This window comes from Diplotaxodon limnothrissa, linkage group LG23 (assembly GCF_057381915.1).
Source record: "Diplotaxodon limnothrissa isolate DT_005_m linkage group LG23, D_limnothrissa_male_GT1.1, whole genome shotgun sequence".
NCBI lineage: Eukaryota > Metazoa > Chordata > Actinopteri > Cichliformes > Cichlidae > Diplotaxodon > Diplotaxodon limnothrissa.
Window position 1 is genome coordinate 18278650 of NC_140617.1, and position 14656 is coordinate 18293305.

The 14656-nt window shown below is 40.5% G+C and overlaps 1 protein-coding gene across 1 annotated transcript; it reads left to right on the forward strand.

Moving 5' to 3' along the window:
• The first annotated feature begins 2018 nt into the window (after nucleotides 1-2018).
• On the forward strand, nucleotides 2019-2684 carry LOC146607797 (claudin-24-like). Its single transcript, XM_085348299.1, has one exon. The coding sequence runs from the start codon at nucleotides 2019-2021 to the stop codon at nucleotides 2682-2684; it is 666 nt and encodes a 221-aa protein (XP_085204425.1).
• The last annotated feature ends 11972 nt before the right edge of the window (nucleotides 2685-14656 follow it).

The following is a 14656-nucleotide window of genomic DNA, read 5'->3' on the forward strand; positions in this document are numbered from 1 at the left end:
TAAAAAGTGACAAAAACATTACTTTGTTTCAAAAGTAATCAGTAAAGTAACGGGATTACTTTTTGGGGGAAGTAATCAGTAATTAGTTACTGATTAATTTTTTCAAGTAACTTGACCAACACTAGTTATAATACAGCTAGTTCTGTTTTTTTGTTTTATTTAACTTTAATAACCTTGGTATAGAACTTTAAGAATTTGATCAGGCCAGCATTTAGATACATTTGGCTTAACTATGATATATAGTTCGGTCTCGGTCGTTGTGTCCTTGGGCAAGACACTTCACCTACCGCCTACTGGTGTTGGCCAGAAGGGCTGATGGCGCGATATGGCAGCCTCGCTTCTGTCAGTCTGCCCCAGGGCAGCTGTGGCTACAACTGTAGCTTGCCTCCACCAGTGTGTGAATGTGTGTGTGAATGGGTGGATGACTGGGTGTGTAAAGTGCTTTGGGGTCCCTAGGGGGGACTAGTAAAAGCACTATACAAATACAAATACAGGCCATATAAACATGATGATGTGCAATTTATTATGTGATTTACTATTTTTCACAGCAGAACACAGCCTGTAAAATCTAACAAAAATTTGATGTGCAGTTTCTGCTAATGTCCAACTGGAGGCATCATCAGGCCAGCAAACAGCAACACTGAAGCTCAGAAAACATTCTTTCTTTTTCTAATTTAAGTTCTGCACTGAGATGTAACTGTGCTGCAGGTTATCTTCAAATTATGTGATTTTCAAATGGAGTCTGGTATGAAGTCAGGTTACTGATTAAACAGCCTACGGAAAATATGAGCTGACCATTATCCAGTCAAGCTCCATTCAAAAATATAGTCCTGTTACACATTACCAGAAAGGAACACAGAGAGTGATGATTAAAGAGTTTTAGGTATTGATGCTCTCACTGTGAGCACCCTGCTGCTCACCTGATCAACAGACTCTTAAACACTGAAATGTCTCCACAAAGAATCTAAATATGAGACTGAATGATCAATCAGACTCTGCTGAGTATTTTTAACTTTCTAAGTCACATGAAAACCTCATAGAACTCCATTATTAAAAACACAGTTCTTGCAAGTTTTGTTTCCTACAGTGAATGTGAATAAATTGTTTTTTCAACACAAAATACTTCAAAATTTCTTGTTTTGTGTTGGTGAACAGAAACTCCAAAAGCCTGCACATTATCTATAGGTTGAAAGTATTTCAGGAGGAAATATGGAGAAATGTTTCTATAGCTGTACTGCAGCATGACTACATGTGAGGTCTTAAATAAATAAATAAACTGAGCAGTGCAGCAAATCTGAATAAAACTTCTGACTGTAGGGTTCTGAATGACAGTTGCAGATCTTCTATTTGACCTTCATGGAGTTTGGTTAACGACACACTTTAAGAATAAAAAGTTATAGTAAAACTGAGTGTTTTCTGAATTTTTCTGAATTACAGAGACTCAGATTATTTAAAGGTTTAAATGTTAAGTCAGAAATTTTAAAAAAAAATCATTAACCAATCAAACATTAAGCTCTCAAACTGCTGTTGTGAATCTAGGGGAAGTAACCTGCCTAGAAATGTTAAAATTCTCAATGAACATCTGCATTCATGCTGCATTACACACTCACTCACTCACTCAGGTTTCTGTAATGGTGGGGAGGAGTGTGTGCATGTTTCCTTTTGATATATCTCAATCAGCTGAACGAAGACCAAACAGACGCTGTGTAAAATAGAGAGGAGGGGGGAAGGAGGAAGGCAGCAGGGAGGCAGAACAAGTGACATCGCTGACTTCAAACGCCTTTCATTCTGAGATGTGGGCATCGATAACATCCTGTCTACAGGCGACCTCACAGCGATGCTGTTGTTTCCAGTCAGCCAATCACATTCTGCCTCTGCCTTGAGAGGAGGGTGATAACCCTCCTGACTGGGCCTGACTGCAGTGTGTCTCTCTGGGAACAGTGATGTGCGAGCTGGCCCACCTCCTGACAGCAGCAAGGTAAAGACCAGCACTCTCTGAAAGCCACAACATCACCATCATGGACCCTATCATCAGTGTTCTGGAGCTGGTGGGGGTTCTGATCTCAGCGGGGGCCTGGCTCTGCTCTCTGGCCACCACCCTGATGTCCTCATGGCTCACACTGTCCAACTTGCTGGTCACAGAGACTCTTGGGGTGGGCCTCTGGGAGACCTGCGTGCTCAATCAGCAGGGAACACTGGAGTGTAGGCCCTATGACAGTCTGCTGGGGCTGCGACCAGAGATCAAGCTAGCCCGGATCCTCATGTGCACAGCGCTAGGGGTAGGAATGCTGGGGCTTTTGCTTGCCATACCCAGCCTCCACCTTGTCAACGGCTGCCGGCAACAGTTGGAGGACGTGAGCTGTAAGAGGGCCCTGAAGGCAACCAGTGGGGCATTGTGGCTGGTGGCGGGGATCCTGGGCCTCATCCCAGTTTCCTACATCGCCCATGTGACGGTCGAACAGTTCTTCGATGAGTCAGTGCCTGACATGGTCCCACGATGGGAATTTGGGGATGCTCTGTTCTGTGGTTGGACGGCCGGCGTCCTTCATCTAGCTGCAGGAATGCTGCTGCTAATTTCCTGTTTTTATGTGCAGAAGTTAAACAGTAACAGACCCGTTGATGTCCCTCCGGTCCTGACAAAGCTAGAACCTGACTCCATGAGAACCAGATCTGAGTATGTCTGAGACCACCTCATAAAAAGGCTGCTACAAGTCTTCTTCAACCTTTTCTGCATCTAAAACTAAATGTTGGACTACCACACTTCAATTTGTGGCTCTTGAGATCAGATTGGAGTATTTCAGCGAATTTCCAGAAGGGATGTTACATTCCTGATTTTGAGGTTGTATCCAAAGAAGAGGTTAAAAATTTTCTTAAAACTAAACTTTACCCAAACAACTGTCACAACTAGATCTGAATAGAACAACAGGGAGGTCTGAGGTTGCTCCTCTAATTTGACAAAGTGAGACCAGATCAGGAGGTTCAGTCCAAACCTGCAGTAAAACAGATGATTTCTCTATAGAATTTCGATGGTTTCAGAGGTTTGAAAGATATAAGTTTAAAATGTTCTTGATCACAAACAGATGTAAATTTCCTTCTTAATCTGTTAGGAGGGATGGAATTTCTCTCAAATAAAGCTTCAGACTAAATCAGAGTTTGTTTTTATTTTAATTTAACATCTAAAAATAACATCTAGGACAAAGATGTTCTTGCTTTTTAACTGCTTTGGTAGTTTAAACTAAAGAATCAGAGAGAAAATAAATCAGATCATTTTGTCCTGTTGTTAATTTGACTGCATGTAATCACCTTAAAATGATGAGAGATGCCAGTTTATAGTTCTGATTTCGGATGTTTATGAACAGCAGAAAAAAAAACCAGTGAACAATATTTGAGCAACACACCCAGACCTTCACGATCTGTCGAGCGTTTTATTCCCTGCGGTGACTTATCTTTGTTTCAATCATTGAGATGTTTGCTTTAGTTTTCCTGGAGCCAAAGAGATGAAAGCTGCTGCGGTTTCCTGCTTTATTCATTTCATTTAAACACTTTATGTAGTTTTTATTGTTAGTCTTAAGGCTGGATTTCATCTCTTTTATTGTTTTTATTTGGAGACAAGGGAAGACAAACTGTTGTTTTTGTGGTTAAAGCAGACTGAAGCAGAGAATAGATTTATTGATAATAGAATATAAAGATATATATCTTTTATCTTTAAACATGAAGGTCTGTGTGAGTTATGAAACTGCTCAACTTGTTTGTAATCAGTTTTGTTCAATCAGATGAATGATTTGTAAAAAGGATTGAATGTATGAATGTGCGCAGCAAATGACTGCAAATAATAAATAAATACTCAAAGTTTCATTTAATGTGTGTAAAAGAAGTTTTTGTGGACATTTAAAATGTGAGAGAGTAAACAGACTCACTAAAACCTTATTACAGATATACAGACAAAGTAGGACAACCTCAGGCAGGTTATCATATAAATACAGTCATAAATCAACACAACTGAGTTTTATATTTAAAGACAAAAAAAATAATTAAAAAATATGATTTATAAAATGAATGAAAATAGAACAGTTTTTGTTTTCAAAAAAGGGGGAACCGCGAGAGACCTTCAGCGACTCACACATGCAGGAAATTAGTAAACTATGAGGAAAGAAGTGGGCAAAAGAATCTGCAACGGTGAGCTGTTTTTGATTTGGGGGGAGTTTTCAAGCGGACCACGGAAAGGGAAAACCTCAAAATACGATGCCTAAATTAAGGACTGTCGTGGGAAGGACTCTTCTGTCCTTGGATTTATGGGTTTTAGCACTTTGTACCGAAGCAAAGGCTGCAGAAGGGACGCCCGCCTGCAATGGGGGCTGAGCTCAGGAGCTGTGAGGAGGTTGTGTCCCTGGAGGTGGTCTGGTTGAAAACTCCAAATGGATGGAGTATGTGTTGTTTAAGAGAAAGAAAGATGTCAACAAAGAAAAGAGGCTGATTTGTGTGGGATGAATAATGAGAAGAGGGGTGTTAAATGTGGAAAAGTGGTGTTTTTACTGAATCAGAGAATGAAAGTGTTAGTGAGTAGTGATGAAAATGATATTAAATAAATGTTTTAGTGTGTTAGTACAAGTGGCTACGGAACTGGATCAACGTCCTCCACAAGCACAGTGGCCGGAGCAAAATGATAGCTTAACTTAATTGGAACCGCATCCAGTTGTGTTTTGGCTGAATATTACACAGCATCACTCCATGTACATCTTAACCTGAAGAACAAGCTTCGAGGACAATCAATCTCTCCCTGAAGACAAAATGCAGTTCGAGAGCAACGACGTCGACTTCAAGAGTCGACAATGTGAACACACAGCAACACTGCCCTAAACCTTAAACCTTAAAGGGTTGAGCAGCATGTACAAATATGGAAGCATCAGTTATTAATTAAAGCCAGAATCAGTGACTGCAGCAGCATTGCATAGCAGGTTCTAACCCCTACAGCATGTTATTTCACCTGAAAGCAAGACATTTTTCTTGCGATTTTTCTGGCAGATTTTTGGGTTTTGTTTTAGTACCAGGCCGATTTTGCCAGTTAGGTTTGGGTTGTTTTCTTTTTCTAAGAGAAAGACTGTATTTTTTTTTTGTTGTTGTTTTTTTTTGGGGGGGGGGGGGGGGGGGGGGTTGGGGGGTTTACACTTAGAACCGGGCCTAATATGTTTTTTTGTAACAGTGCACTTAGGAAAAAACATGCCAGGTATCATCCCTCTGGGGGTGATATTTTGTGTGTTGGTGATTTAAAAGCAGGCCTGCAAGATTGGGAGTAAAAGGCTATAAAATACTTTAATTCTGAGCAAATATAAGGTGAGCTTCTCTAGATTACAATGGCTTCTGAGGAAATTCACCTACCTAGGATGCTGACCATATTATATGGTAAGTCCTGTGTTTAAAAGGATTGTAGTGATTCAATCCCTTTCAAAAGCAATAAGAATTGTTCTTATTTTTGTAACATTGCTGCCAGTGGATATTTACATTCGTGCGCAGTTTTCCACTATCAGCAATGACTGGTATGAATGCATGTGACTGGACGGTGGCTGGACTGATGATGTGGACCAGGGTTTTAATAGTTTTGCAATTTTCATTAGTTTTTATTTTTATTTCGTTTTGACTTCAGATTTTCAATTTTATATTAGTTTTAATTAGATTTTACCAATTGTTTGCTAGTTTAGTTTAGTTTTTATTTTTTTGAAAATCATTAGTTTCAGTTTAGTTTTGATTAGTTTCAGTTATAGTTTTAGTTGTGTTTTCAATAATTAAGTGTAACAAAATCCCAGTTTCATCATATCAGTCATTCTCTTCTGCTTATCCTTGGGTATGTTGCTATTCCAGCTACCATACCCTGCACCCTGCACAGGTCGCCTGTCTGTCGCAGGGCTAACACGCAGAGACAGACAACTCACATTCCCACCTATGGGTTCTTTAAATAAATAAATAAAGGCAGATGAACAACCATTGATACCAGGCAACTATAAAATGTATATCTTGGCCCCAATGAGACTATTAACTCTTGCAGCACCGGGTGTTAAGGCAATTGACTCACACAGTTATGTAGATATCCCAGTCCTGTTGTCTCGGGATGCATCACGCTGCCTTGCCTGGTGTTAGCTTCTGTTTCTGGGGATGAGGGTTGAGTGTGCTCCCTTACCTTCTCAAGGTAAGCTAGGTTAGCCTTCTTGTGTGAGCTTTTCAAGTGCACTTTAAGGTTTGTGGGATTTTTTTTCCCTTTAGAAATGTCCCTCATAATTTGTCTCTTTCCACTACAAGACACTTGCTTTATCCAAAACACAGTCATATTCAAAGTAATCCCAAATTGGACTCTGGCGCTTTCTCCTGACATGATTCTGAGCGTGGACGGAGCAGCAACACAGACGACTCGACTAACTTACTACTTACTGGCATAATGAGACACAGCAAGAAAAAAAATCTGGAAAAGAAACTTCTTTTTCACCTTTGACTATTGTATGACACGCACACATCAACGAAAACTAAACACATTTTTGCTATAAATTCAGTTAATTTTAGTTAGTTTTGTGAACACTCATTACAGTTTTAGTTAGTTTTCCTTTTTTTGTTTTTATTTTTATTAACGAAAATGTTTTTTCACTTCTAGTTTTCGTTATTTTGTTAGTTTTCGTTAACGATAATAACCTTGATGTGGACTAAGTGTGACTGACTTGAAATTGAGAGGACGGTAACTATTTTAGTATTAGTCCTTTCTAATGCCTAATCCACCCCAAACAGTGAAAAAAGGGTGGATGTATTTGAGGGGGTTTTTTGTTTGTTTGTTTGCTTGTTTTTGCAGGAGCAGAAGGGTGATGGAGACCAGAGGAGGGGAGACTGTAGGTTTACATGAGTGTGGGCGGGCCTTGCAGACTTAACCCTTTAGCTGCTACTTTTCTGTTTTACTGATTTTGTGTGAAAGAAACTGTTTTTACTAGCTGCTTGTTGGTTATAGTAACACACTGTATTGTTGGAAAATGTCAAATGTTAGAAGTTGGCAGAAAACATCGCGTCCTTGAAGAGTGTGCAGAGAAGGCCAGCCCACATCAGCAGCAGTTATGCTCTGATGAACGGCTTTCACCCAGCTACTGCTGACTTCATTAGGAAACAAAAGTTTAATCAAAACACAGATGGGTCAGTTGAATGCATGAATTGGGCCCGCCATGCGCAGGAAGTTATTCAAAATTTTAAAAAAAAGAAGTCATAAAGCTCTGCAGCCACTGCCTTCATAGCAGATGAATGCTTTTTTCAGGGATGGGCTGGAAGAGGGCAAAAATAGAGGCAGGACAAGGAGAGGTAGAGGGCCCATGGCAACCCCAGGGGAACCGCAGAAGAGATGGGAAATGTTACCAATGCGGGGAGAGGGGTCACTTCGCCAGAGAGTGCCCCAAAAACAAACCTGAGGAGTGTAGATGACCACACTCACAAAATCAATCACATAATGAATGACAAGCACCTGTCGACACTGCCAACACACACCCAGGTACAGATGACTCTTTAGACTGCCAGAATCAACAACAGCCTGTGCTGTCTGTGAAGGTTCTCAGTCATCCAGGTCATCGTAGTCTAAGCGAGATTGGAAAGAAAAGCATCTGGACTTCTTTAAGTTGCTTGAAGACGTTTCACCTCTCATCCAAGAAGCTTCTTCAGTTCTAAGGTCAAATGGTGGAGAGTCCCAGATTTAAATCCAGTGGGAGTAACCCCCCACAGAGGGACAAAGGACCCCCTGATGATCCTAAATGATCCTGATGTGCTCCAGACCATAGATTTAACTGAGGTGGATAAATGCTAAAAGTAGAGAGGTTGCACCTCCACATGACGGCAGGGTGGATGTATCTATGTATGTTTCTCTGCTTTTAAAGGACTGGAAAGATGACAGCAACATCCTAGGTTGCGTGCTGTTTTATCCCTTTTAAATGCCACTTTCTGTTTACCAGCGGAGTGCTATTTATTACCTAGTATTGCCAAATGCAGAGATCACTGTGAGAAAGTGTGTATACACCTGCGCATCGCTAACATTTACATTCTCTTTTCTACTGTAGAAGATTAATCATGTGTTCTGTTAATTATTATTATTATTATTTTCACAGGATTACTGGGTTTATGTGTGAAGGCAACTGTGATTACAGGTTATATGTTGGTTATGCAATTACACTATGTTGTTGAGAAAATGTGAATACAGTGTGAAACATACTGTGTTTGAAACCAGTATTACCTCTTTTACAGCAGAGTGTTAACTTTATGACCTTTTCGCAGCACATCTGGAATCTGTAGATCCCGGACTGACCTCCGGGATGCTTCATATGTTTTGCTAATGTTTGTTTCTCTCTAAGAGTGCTTGTGAAGGATTCAGCACAGACAGACAAGTGAGTAGAAGTGCAGTGATTGTGTAACATTTTTAGTGTTGGGCTCATTATCTGATTACTGTTGAGCTCATAGTGATGAAAAGTGTGAGTGACATTGCTTAAGGAAAGTCACCGGTTACAGTAATGTTGAAGAAACACATGGGATGATTCATGTCTGGGGCGAATTATGGCAATAATTGTGGTTTAATGATTTGAAAAAACCTGCACATGATACTTGTCTTTGATGCTGAATACTTTATTACTCTTATGAGCTGCAATTGTTTGCAAGTGTGAAGTTTGATTTATCTTCCAGATCTTGTTTACCAGGCAATGATAGTGGGGATGCAGGCTCCTGGCGGAGCAAACTTAATATGCAAAACACACTGATATCTTTTATTGCAGGGTTACAGAGCTACTCCAGAGGAGACGCCCTGATGTTGCATTGGAAATGATCTAACTACCCTTTATCTTTAAGAAAGGAGCCTAGTTCTGATGAGTTGACTCATGGGAGTGTCCATACGTCAAGAGGAGGGATTCCAGGTTTAACATGAAACAATGTAACATGAAACAATTCTTTCTGTGTTTTCCATGAGTTTTTCATGATGATTTTCTCCATGGCTTTTTACTGTGACTTGTGGGATTAACATGTTATGGACAGGTGGTGCACTTATGTTCAGATGAGGGTTTGAAAACCTATAAGTGAAGTTCACTAAACTGAAAAGAAAAATGTGGTTTGATGATGGTTGAAATGTCTTCCAAATGGTTAGTTTTTCCTTCTAGTAGGGAGATACAGGTGCAGCAGCCAGAGTATTGCTGGATGAAATCATCCCAACGGTGGAATCTCCCGACTGAGATTGAGACTGGGTGCTGATCAGAAGTCTTCAGAGACCCAGTGAGAGACCTTACACACACACAACACAGACATCACATGGGGATACAGGTCGGACATCGGTAGCGTTACAGAAAAAAAAAACACTGAAATATACACTACAATGGGAAAGTACAAGAGAAAAAAAAGAGACCTCTACTCATGCTGGGCTCCTGGGAGGACACGTGACAAGCCACGGGGTCGGCTGGGGGGTGAGGAGTAATTCGAAGCAAACACAGCAGCCATCCTGCCCAGCGCTACCATTTCAGCGCGGGCTCAGACCCGCCGTGTTCCCAGGAGGGAACAAGCATCGAAGGCGTTTCGAAAGGGAGGGGGGATGAGTGTGTGCATATCAGTGTATATGTATGTGTGTACGTGTCCAGAGTTCAGCTGAGACAGTGTTCTTCGCCCTGCTAGGCTAAGTAAACAGTCTTCCAGCCAACCCAGGTGGCATTGCATGGAATGGGAAGGAACAGACTAAAACCAGTCGTTATCAGGGAGTTTTTGTTCGGCTCCAGCCTTGAGACTGCAGCTGGCACCGAAAGGGTATCCGCATGAAGTGATGGTGCTTTTTACTTTAGTGCGAACAGCTCATATGAATTTCAAAGCAGTTCTAAAGTCCAACACTGGTCTCTCAATCTCCCGTTGGAGAGCCGCAAGCTTCGCCATACTTGCGCTCTGTGATGTTGTCATTCTTGTGCTCAAAGAGCCGATTCTGAGAACTCACGACAGTGTGCCTCCCCAAGATGTCATCCAATTTGCGCTCAGAGGTGTTATTCCGAGTGAGCCCTTCCGAGATGTAATCCAGTCTGCACTCAGAGATCTTATTCTGAGTATTCACGGCAGCCGTAAGCCTTTCCAAGATCTTATCCGTGCTGACTCAATGAGCCCATTTTGAGAAACTCACGCCTCTCCCATCGTTCCAATCCTAGCTGGCAGCCTTGTGGGGGTTTGAACAGCTGGTTCCGTTTTCTTAATTCTTCAATAAGTCAGGGCCAAGCCAACTCCGATCAGCCAGAACCCTGTTATCATGGTTCTGAATAGGTAGATATCTTCAGCACTCAGGCTCACCCAAGCCCAAACTTCTCGTTGAGAAAGGGGTGTCAGTTACATTTAGGGACCAGTTGATCACATCCATAATTCCTCTTTTAGGTTTTAGAGAGCAGACTGTGAGAGAATGTTCCAGGGAAAAGTAATATAAAAAAACATGAGACTAGACAAGGACACAAGAGGCTAAGGGAGAGGAGGAGAGGAGAAAAGTGCGACCGCCTTCGTCAAGAGCAAGAGCATAGGAAACACTCATGGCGTAGCTGACAGCCCAGGCAGTGGTTGACATCAAAGGTCGTGCGGTTTGGGGCCCTACTAGTCATCATGAGAAGATTCCAGAACCACAGCAATAACCATAAAGATGCATTGGAACAGGAGGGTGAGGGGTGAAAAGAGCGCCCTCCTCCAACAACGGCGTGCCAAGCTCCAACTCAGTGAGTGAGACTCTGTGTCACCCAAGAGGGATCAGCGAATGAATGCAGATGACACCTTATTAAAAACAAAATCAGGCAGTTGTGCCTGAATTAGTTCCGTGTGTTTTTGAGTTAAGGTGGTCATTGGTGTGACGTTTCTAATCATCTTATAAATGATATGCATTTACATGACTCATTTACATGACTTAAGCGCTTTGGGGTCCTATGGACTAGAAAAGCGCTATACAAATGCAGGCCATTTATTTTACCATGACTCTCTGAACATCACAAACTCTGTTAGAGTCCTGAGCCTGAGTAGAAGTGACTGGAGTAGTTATAGCATGCAAGTTTTACTGCAACCTAACTAATAATTATTTGTGTATATTTTGTAGGGTAGCTAGACTGATTTTCTAGCATGTCAGTTCCTGATGCGTAAGTGAATTAGGTCCTCATTGTCTGAGTAAACATAATAACAACAGTTGTGAGTTCTTTGACATGTGTACTTAACTTTGACACATTGTTTGACACCCTAAAGTAGGATTTTGGGTTCATCACATTTCATTGAGGCATGATAGGCCTCAAACATGCTGGAAGCACCTAAAGAAGGAGGTTGTTCTTCTGGAGTTAAATGTGGTTGTTTTGGTTTCCCGAATCACTGATGTGGGGACAGTAAAGATAATTGTAAATGCCTTTGAGAGGGTTTACACTGTTTAAATGGGTCGATTGCCCTACAATAGTAAAGAGTACAGTACACTGCATAGATAGAGAGGAAAGATCGATCTCTCTGTTGTAAATTTAGCTCAGAAGTGTTTAATATATGTTGGCTGTGTGGAAATTCATGGCTACTTATGGGTTTTACCCCAGACTTTGGGAAGCACTAAGATTGACGTTAGTTTATGTTTGTGGTATTCACTTACCTATAGGTACAAATATAGTCACTGTCCTTTATGGCAAACATCTGGACAGGGCAAAACAAATGGCACAAAGGAGTGTGTGTGATGTTTGGTGAGGCATGTGTGCCTCAATCCCCAATAACACTGGGGATGAGGGTCTTTTACAGAAACAGTTAATAAATTAGGAAACATGGGTTGATGGATTTAATGATAAAGTGGAAAATATATCACACACTGAAAGACTTCCTTATCTAAACAACGGGTTCTTATGAAAGAGCAGCTTGATGTAACTAAGGTTGAAGGGTTGTTTTTTTTTTTGCAGATGAACAACGAAGGCTGTTTCATTTCTGTATATGGTCTCATATTGTGTTTTCTTTTATGATATAACTGCCATCCTTTGAAGAAAGGGTGGAGGCTCAGATGGAGCGAAGATGACCATAAAGTGTGAATTTGTTTTTTTTCCTTCTGACTATAGGGAAGATGCACATTATGGAATTTCTTTGAGTATGTAATTGTGCTGATGTTATGTTCAGTAGTTAGAAAAGAAATCCCCATGTTTTTATGTAATTCTTAATAAATTATTTTTAATTCTTAATTGTGGTATCACAAAGGGTGGGAATGTGGTGGCAGGTTTCTTTTCTCATATATTAATCACATATTTAATTATATCACATTAGTTATAGTAATATCACTTTATCACTTTATGTAATAATAAGAGCACTCCTGTCACTAGTTTACATGCATGTGGAAAGTTAACACAGTGAGGCCATTGTAATGGGAGACATCAACAGATAGTGAGACTCCTCCAGCTTATCAGGGATGTAAATCCTTAGGTGACGGCCAAGCAGAAAACAAGGTCATAATTTCTGTCATAATCTCTGTGAGGGAGAAGGCATAGCCCCCCGTGAGAGGGGCCAACATGTAAGATTTTGTGGAATGTTCCTTGTCTGTGTCTCTATATAAGTTGTAAGGGCGGTGGCCACAATTCAGAGATGGTGCTGGTGTTTCACTGGGATTCTCTCCACATTGCAATGTGTTGATTAAACCCACTTCAAATCAAGCTCACTGGGTGTGTTGCAGGTTATTGTTAAAATTTCCATAACAATTTCTTGCCCTGACATAAGGTTACAGCCAAAAATGAAATAAATATAGAAATAAAAAACACAATAATAGATGAAAAAACTGACAATGACAAATATAAAATAAACAATAATAAACATAATTATTGTAATTTAAAAAATAATAATTATTGTAATATTTTTGTTTAATGAGAAAGGCCAGCACTGAGTAGCCAAATTTGTTCTAATTAAATTAATTTCAAAATTCTACAGATAAATTCTAAGAAAAAATGAAAAAAATTAGCTTGTCCAAGTCAAAGGTTTTGTTTTTAATATTTGTTACATGTCCTACAGGAAACACACATGACACATGTGACTCAGTGATGTCATCAGGCACTGCAGCCAGCTGTGCGATTGGTCAGCTCCAGCTCCTATGAAGATAAAGAAGCTGCTGTTTGTTCAACAAAACGCTCTCTTATGTAAGTGAGAGAGCCACAGTGAGACAGCAGTCAGGTCTTAAATAAATACTCATGAGAATAGAAAAAAAAAACGAGGCTTCAGGATCAAACATGAAACTATTTCCTGTTTAATGAGTCCCATGAAACCTTTTGAAAAAGGGAAGAAGTCCACAGTTGGAGGTCCAGAGGCACTGGTAGTGGAGTGAATCGTTTCCCACTCACACTCAAACAAAGGCAACACAAACTGCCTGATTGGATTTAAGCAATGAAGAGCACACATATGACAAATTGAGAACTTCCTCTAAGGAAGATCTGTGTGAGGCAGGCATGATAGGACTAGGAGAGAGACTCTAATGTAACATTCATGAACAGATATGATGGGGAAACAGAGAAATGAATGTGGTGTCACAGGAAACACAGGAAACTAGATACAAAAAGACGGGGGACACAGATAGATAACAAACTAAAACCAGAGTGAATACAAAAGATGAAACAATATAAATGAAATCATGAACCCAAAGTAAATCATGAACTGTTCTCAAAGACTCAAAACACTAGGTCAAACTCCAGGATGATGACAGCATCTTTACCAGAAGTTATAAACTCAAGGAGAACCTCACAGGCCTTGAATATACTGTGACCAAAAGTTCAGTAGCATTTGATTGACATTTCATTTCATTTTCAGCATATGTGGATGTTTGTATGCCTGCTCTTTTCGACTTTTTAATCAGTATAACAGGATTTATTGTTCTGGAAACTTTTCTCTAATGGTCCATGATCATGTCTACGATAGAGTATAATCACAGCCTTGAAAAGTGTTAGAATGTTCTTCAGACTTCATCACGACTCTTAGTACTGGGAAGGTTTGGGAATTCAGGTTTTAAAGCCACACTCTGGGTCCTTATAGAGATTTATAAACACGCACACAGAGCCACACAGAGACATGAAAGAGGGTGAGCTGCAGGAACCTCGCTGCCCTCCACCTTCGCTTTAATTACCATCTTCCTTTTCAGGACAATAGTGCTGTGATTTGAGAAAATGTGGTCAGAGGCAGGAAGACGAGTCCTCACTCTCACATTGTCTACTCCCAAAGAGAAACAAGGAAATGCTGCAACGTTCTGCCAACTCTGATAAACCTGCAGTTGAGCTGAGAGCAGGAACACCAGCCTGGTTCACCCTCCTCTTCTTGGAAATCCAACACGTGTCTTTACCTGGCACACGTTAGATATCAGTTAAAAATCAGGGCACTCCGTGAACAGTGATGGGTTTGGACTGATCTCAGTCAGTGAATCTAAAAGCCATTTTAAGGAATAAACCCAACAGTAACTCCTCACTCAAGTTTTGAGTGGTGAGAAACTGTTAACTCACTAAGTCTACACAGAGAGGCCGATGATTCTATTTGGTACAAACAAACAGATTCAACCATCAGGTCAGTTTCTCCTAACTATAAACACAGTCAGTAATCATTGAATACTGCTGATTTTGACACACATTAAAAATGGACAAAAACAGAAAGCACCTGAATCAAATATATTTTTACTGGTTAT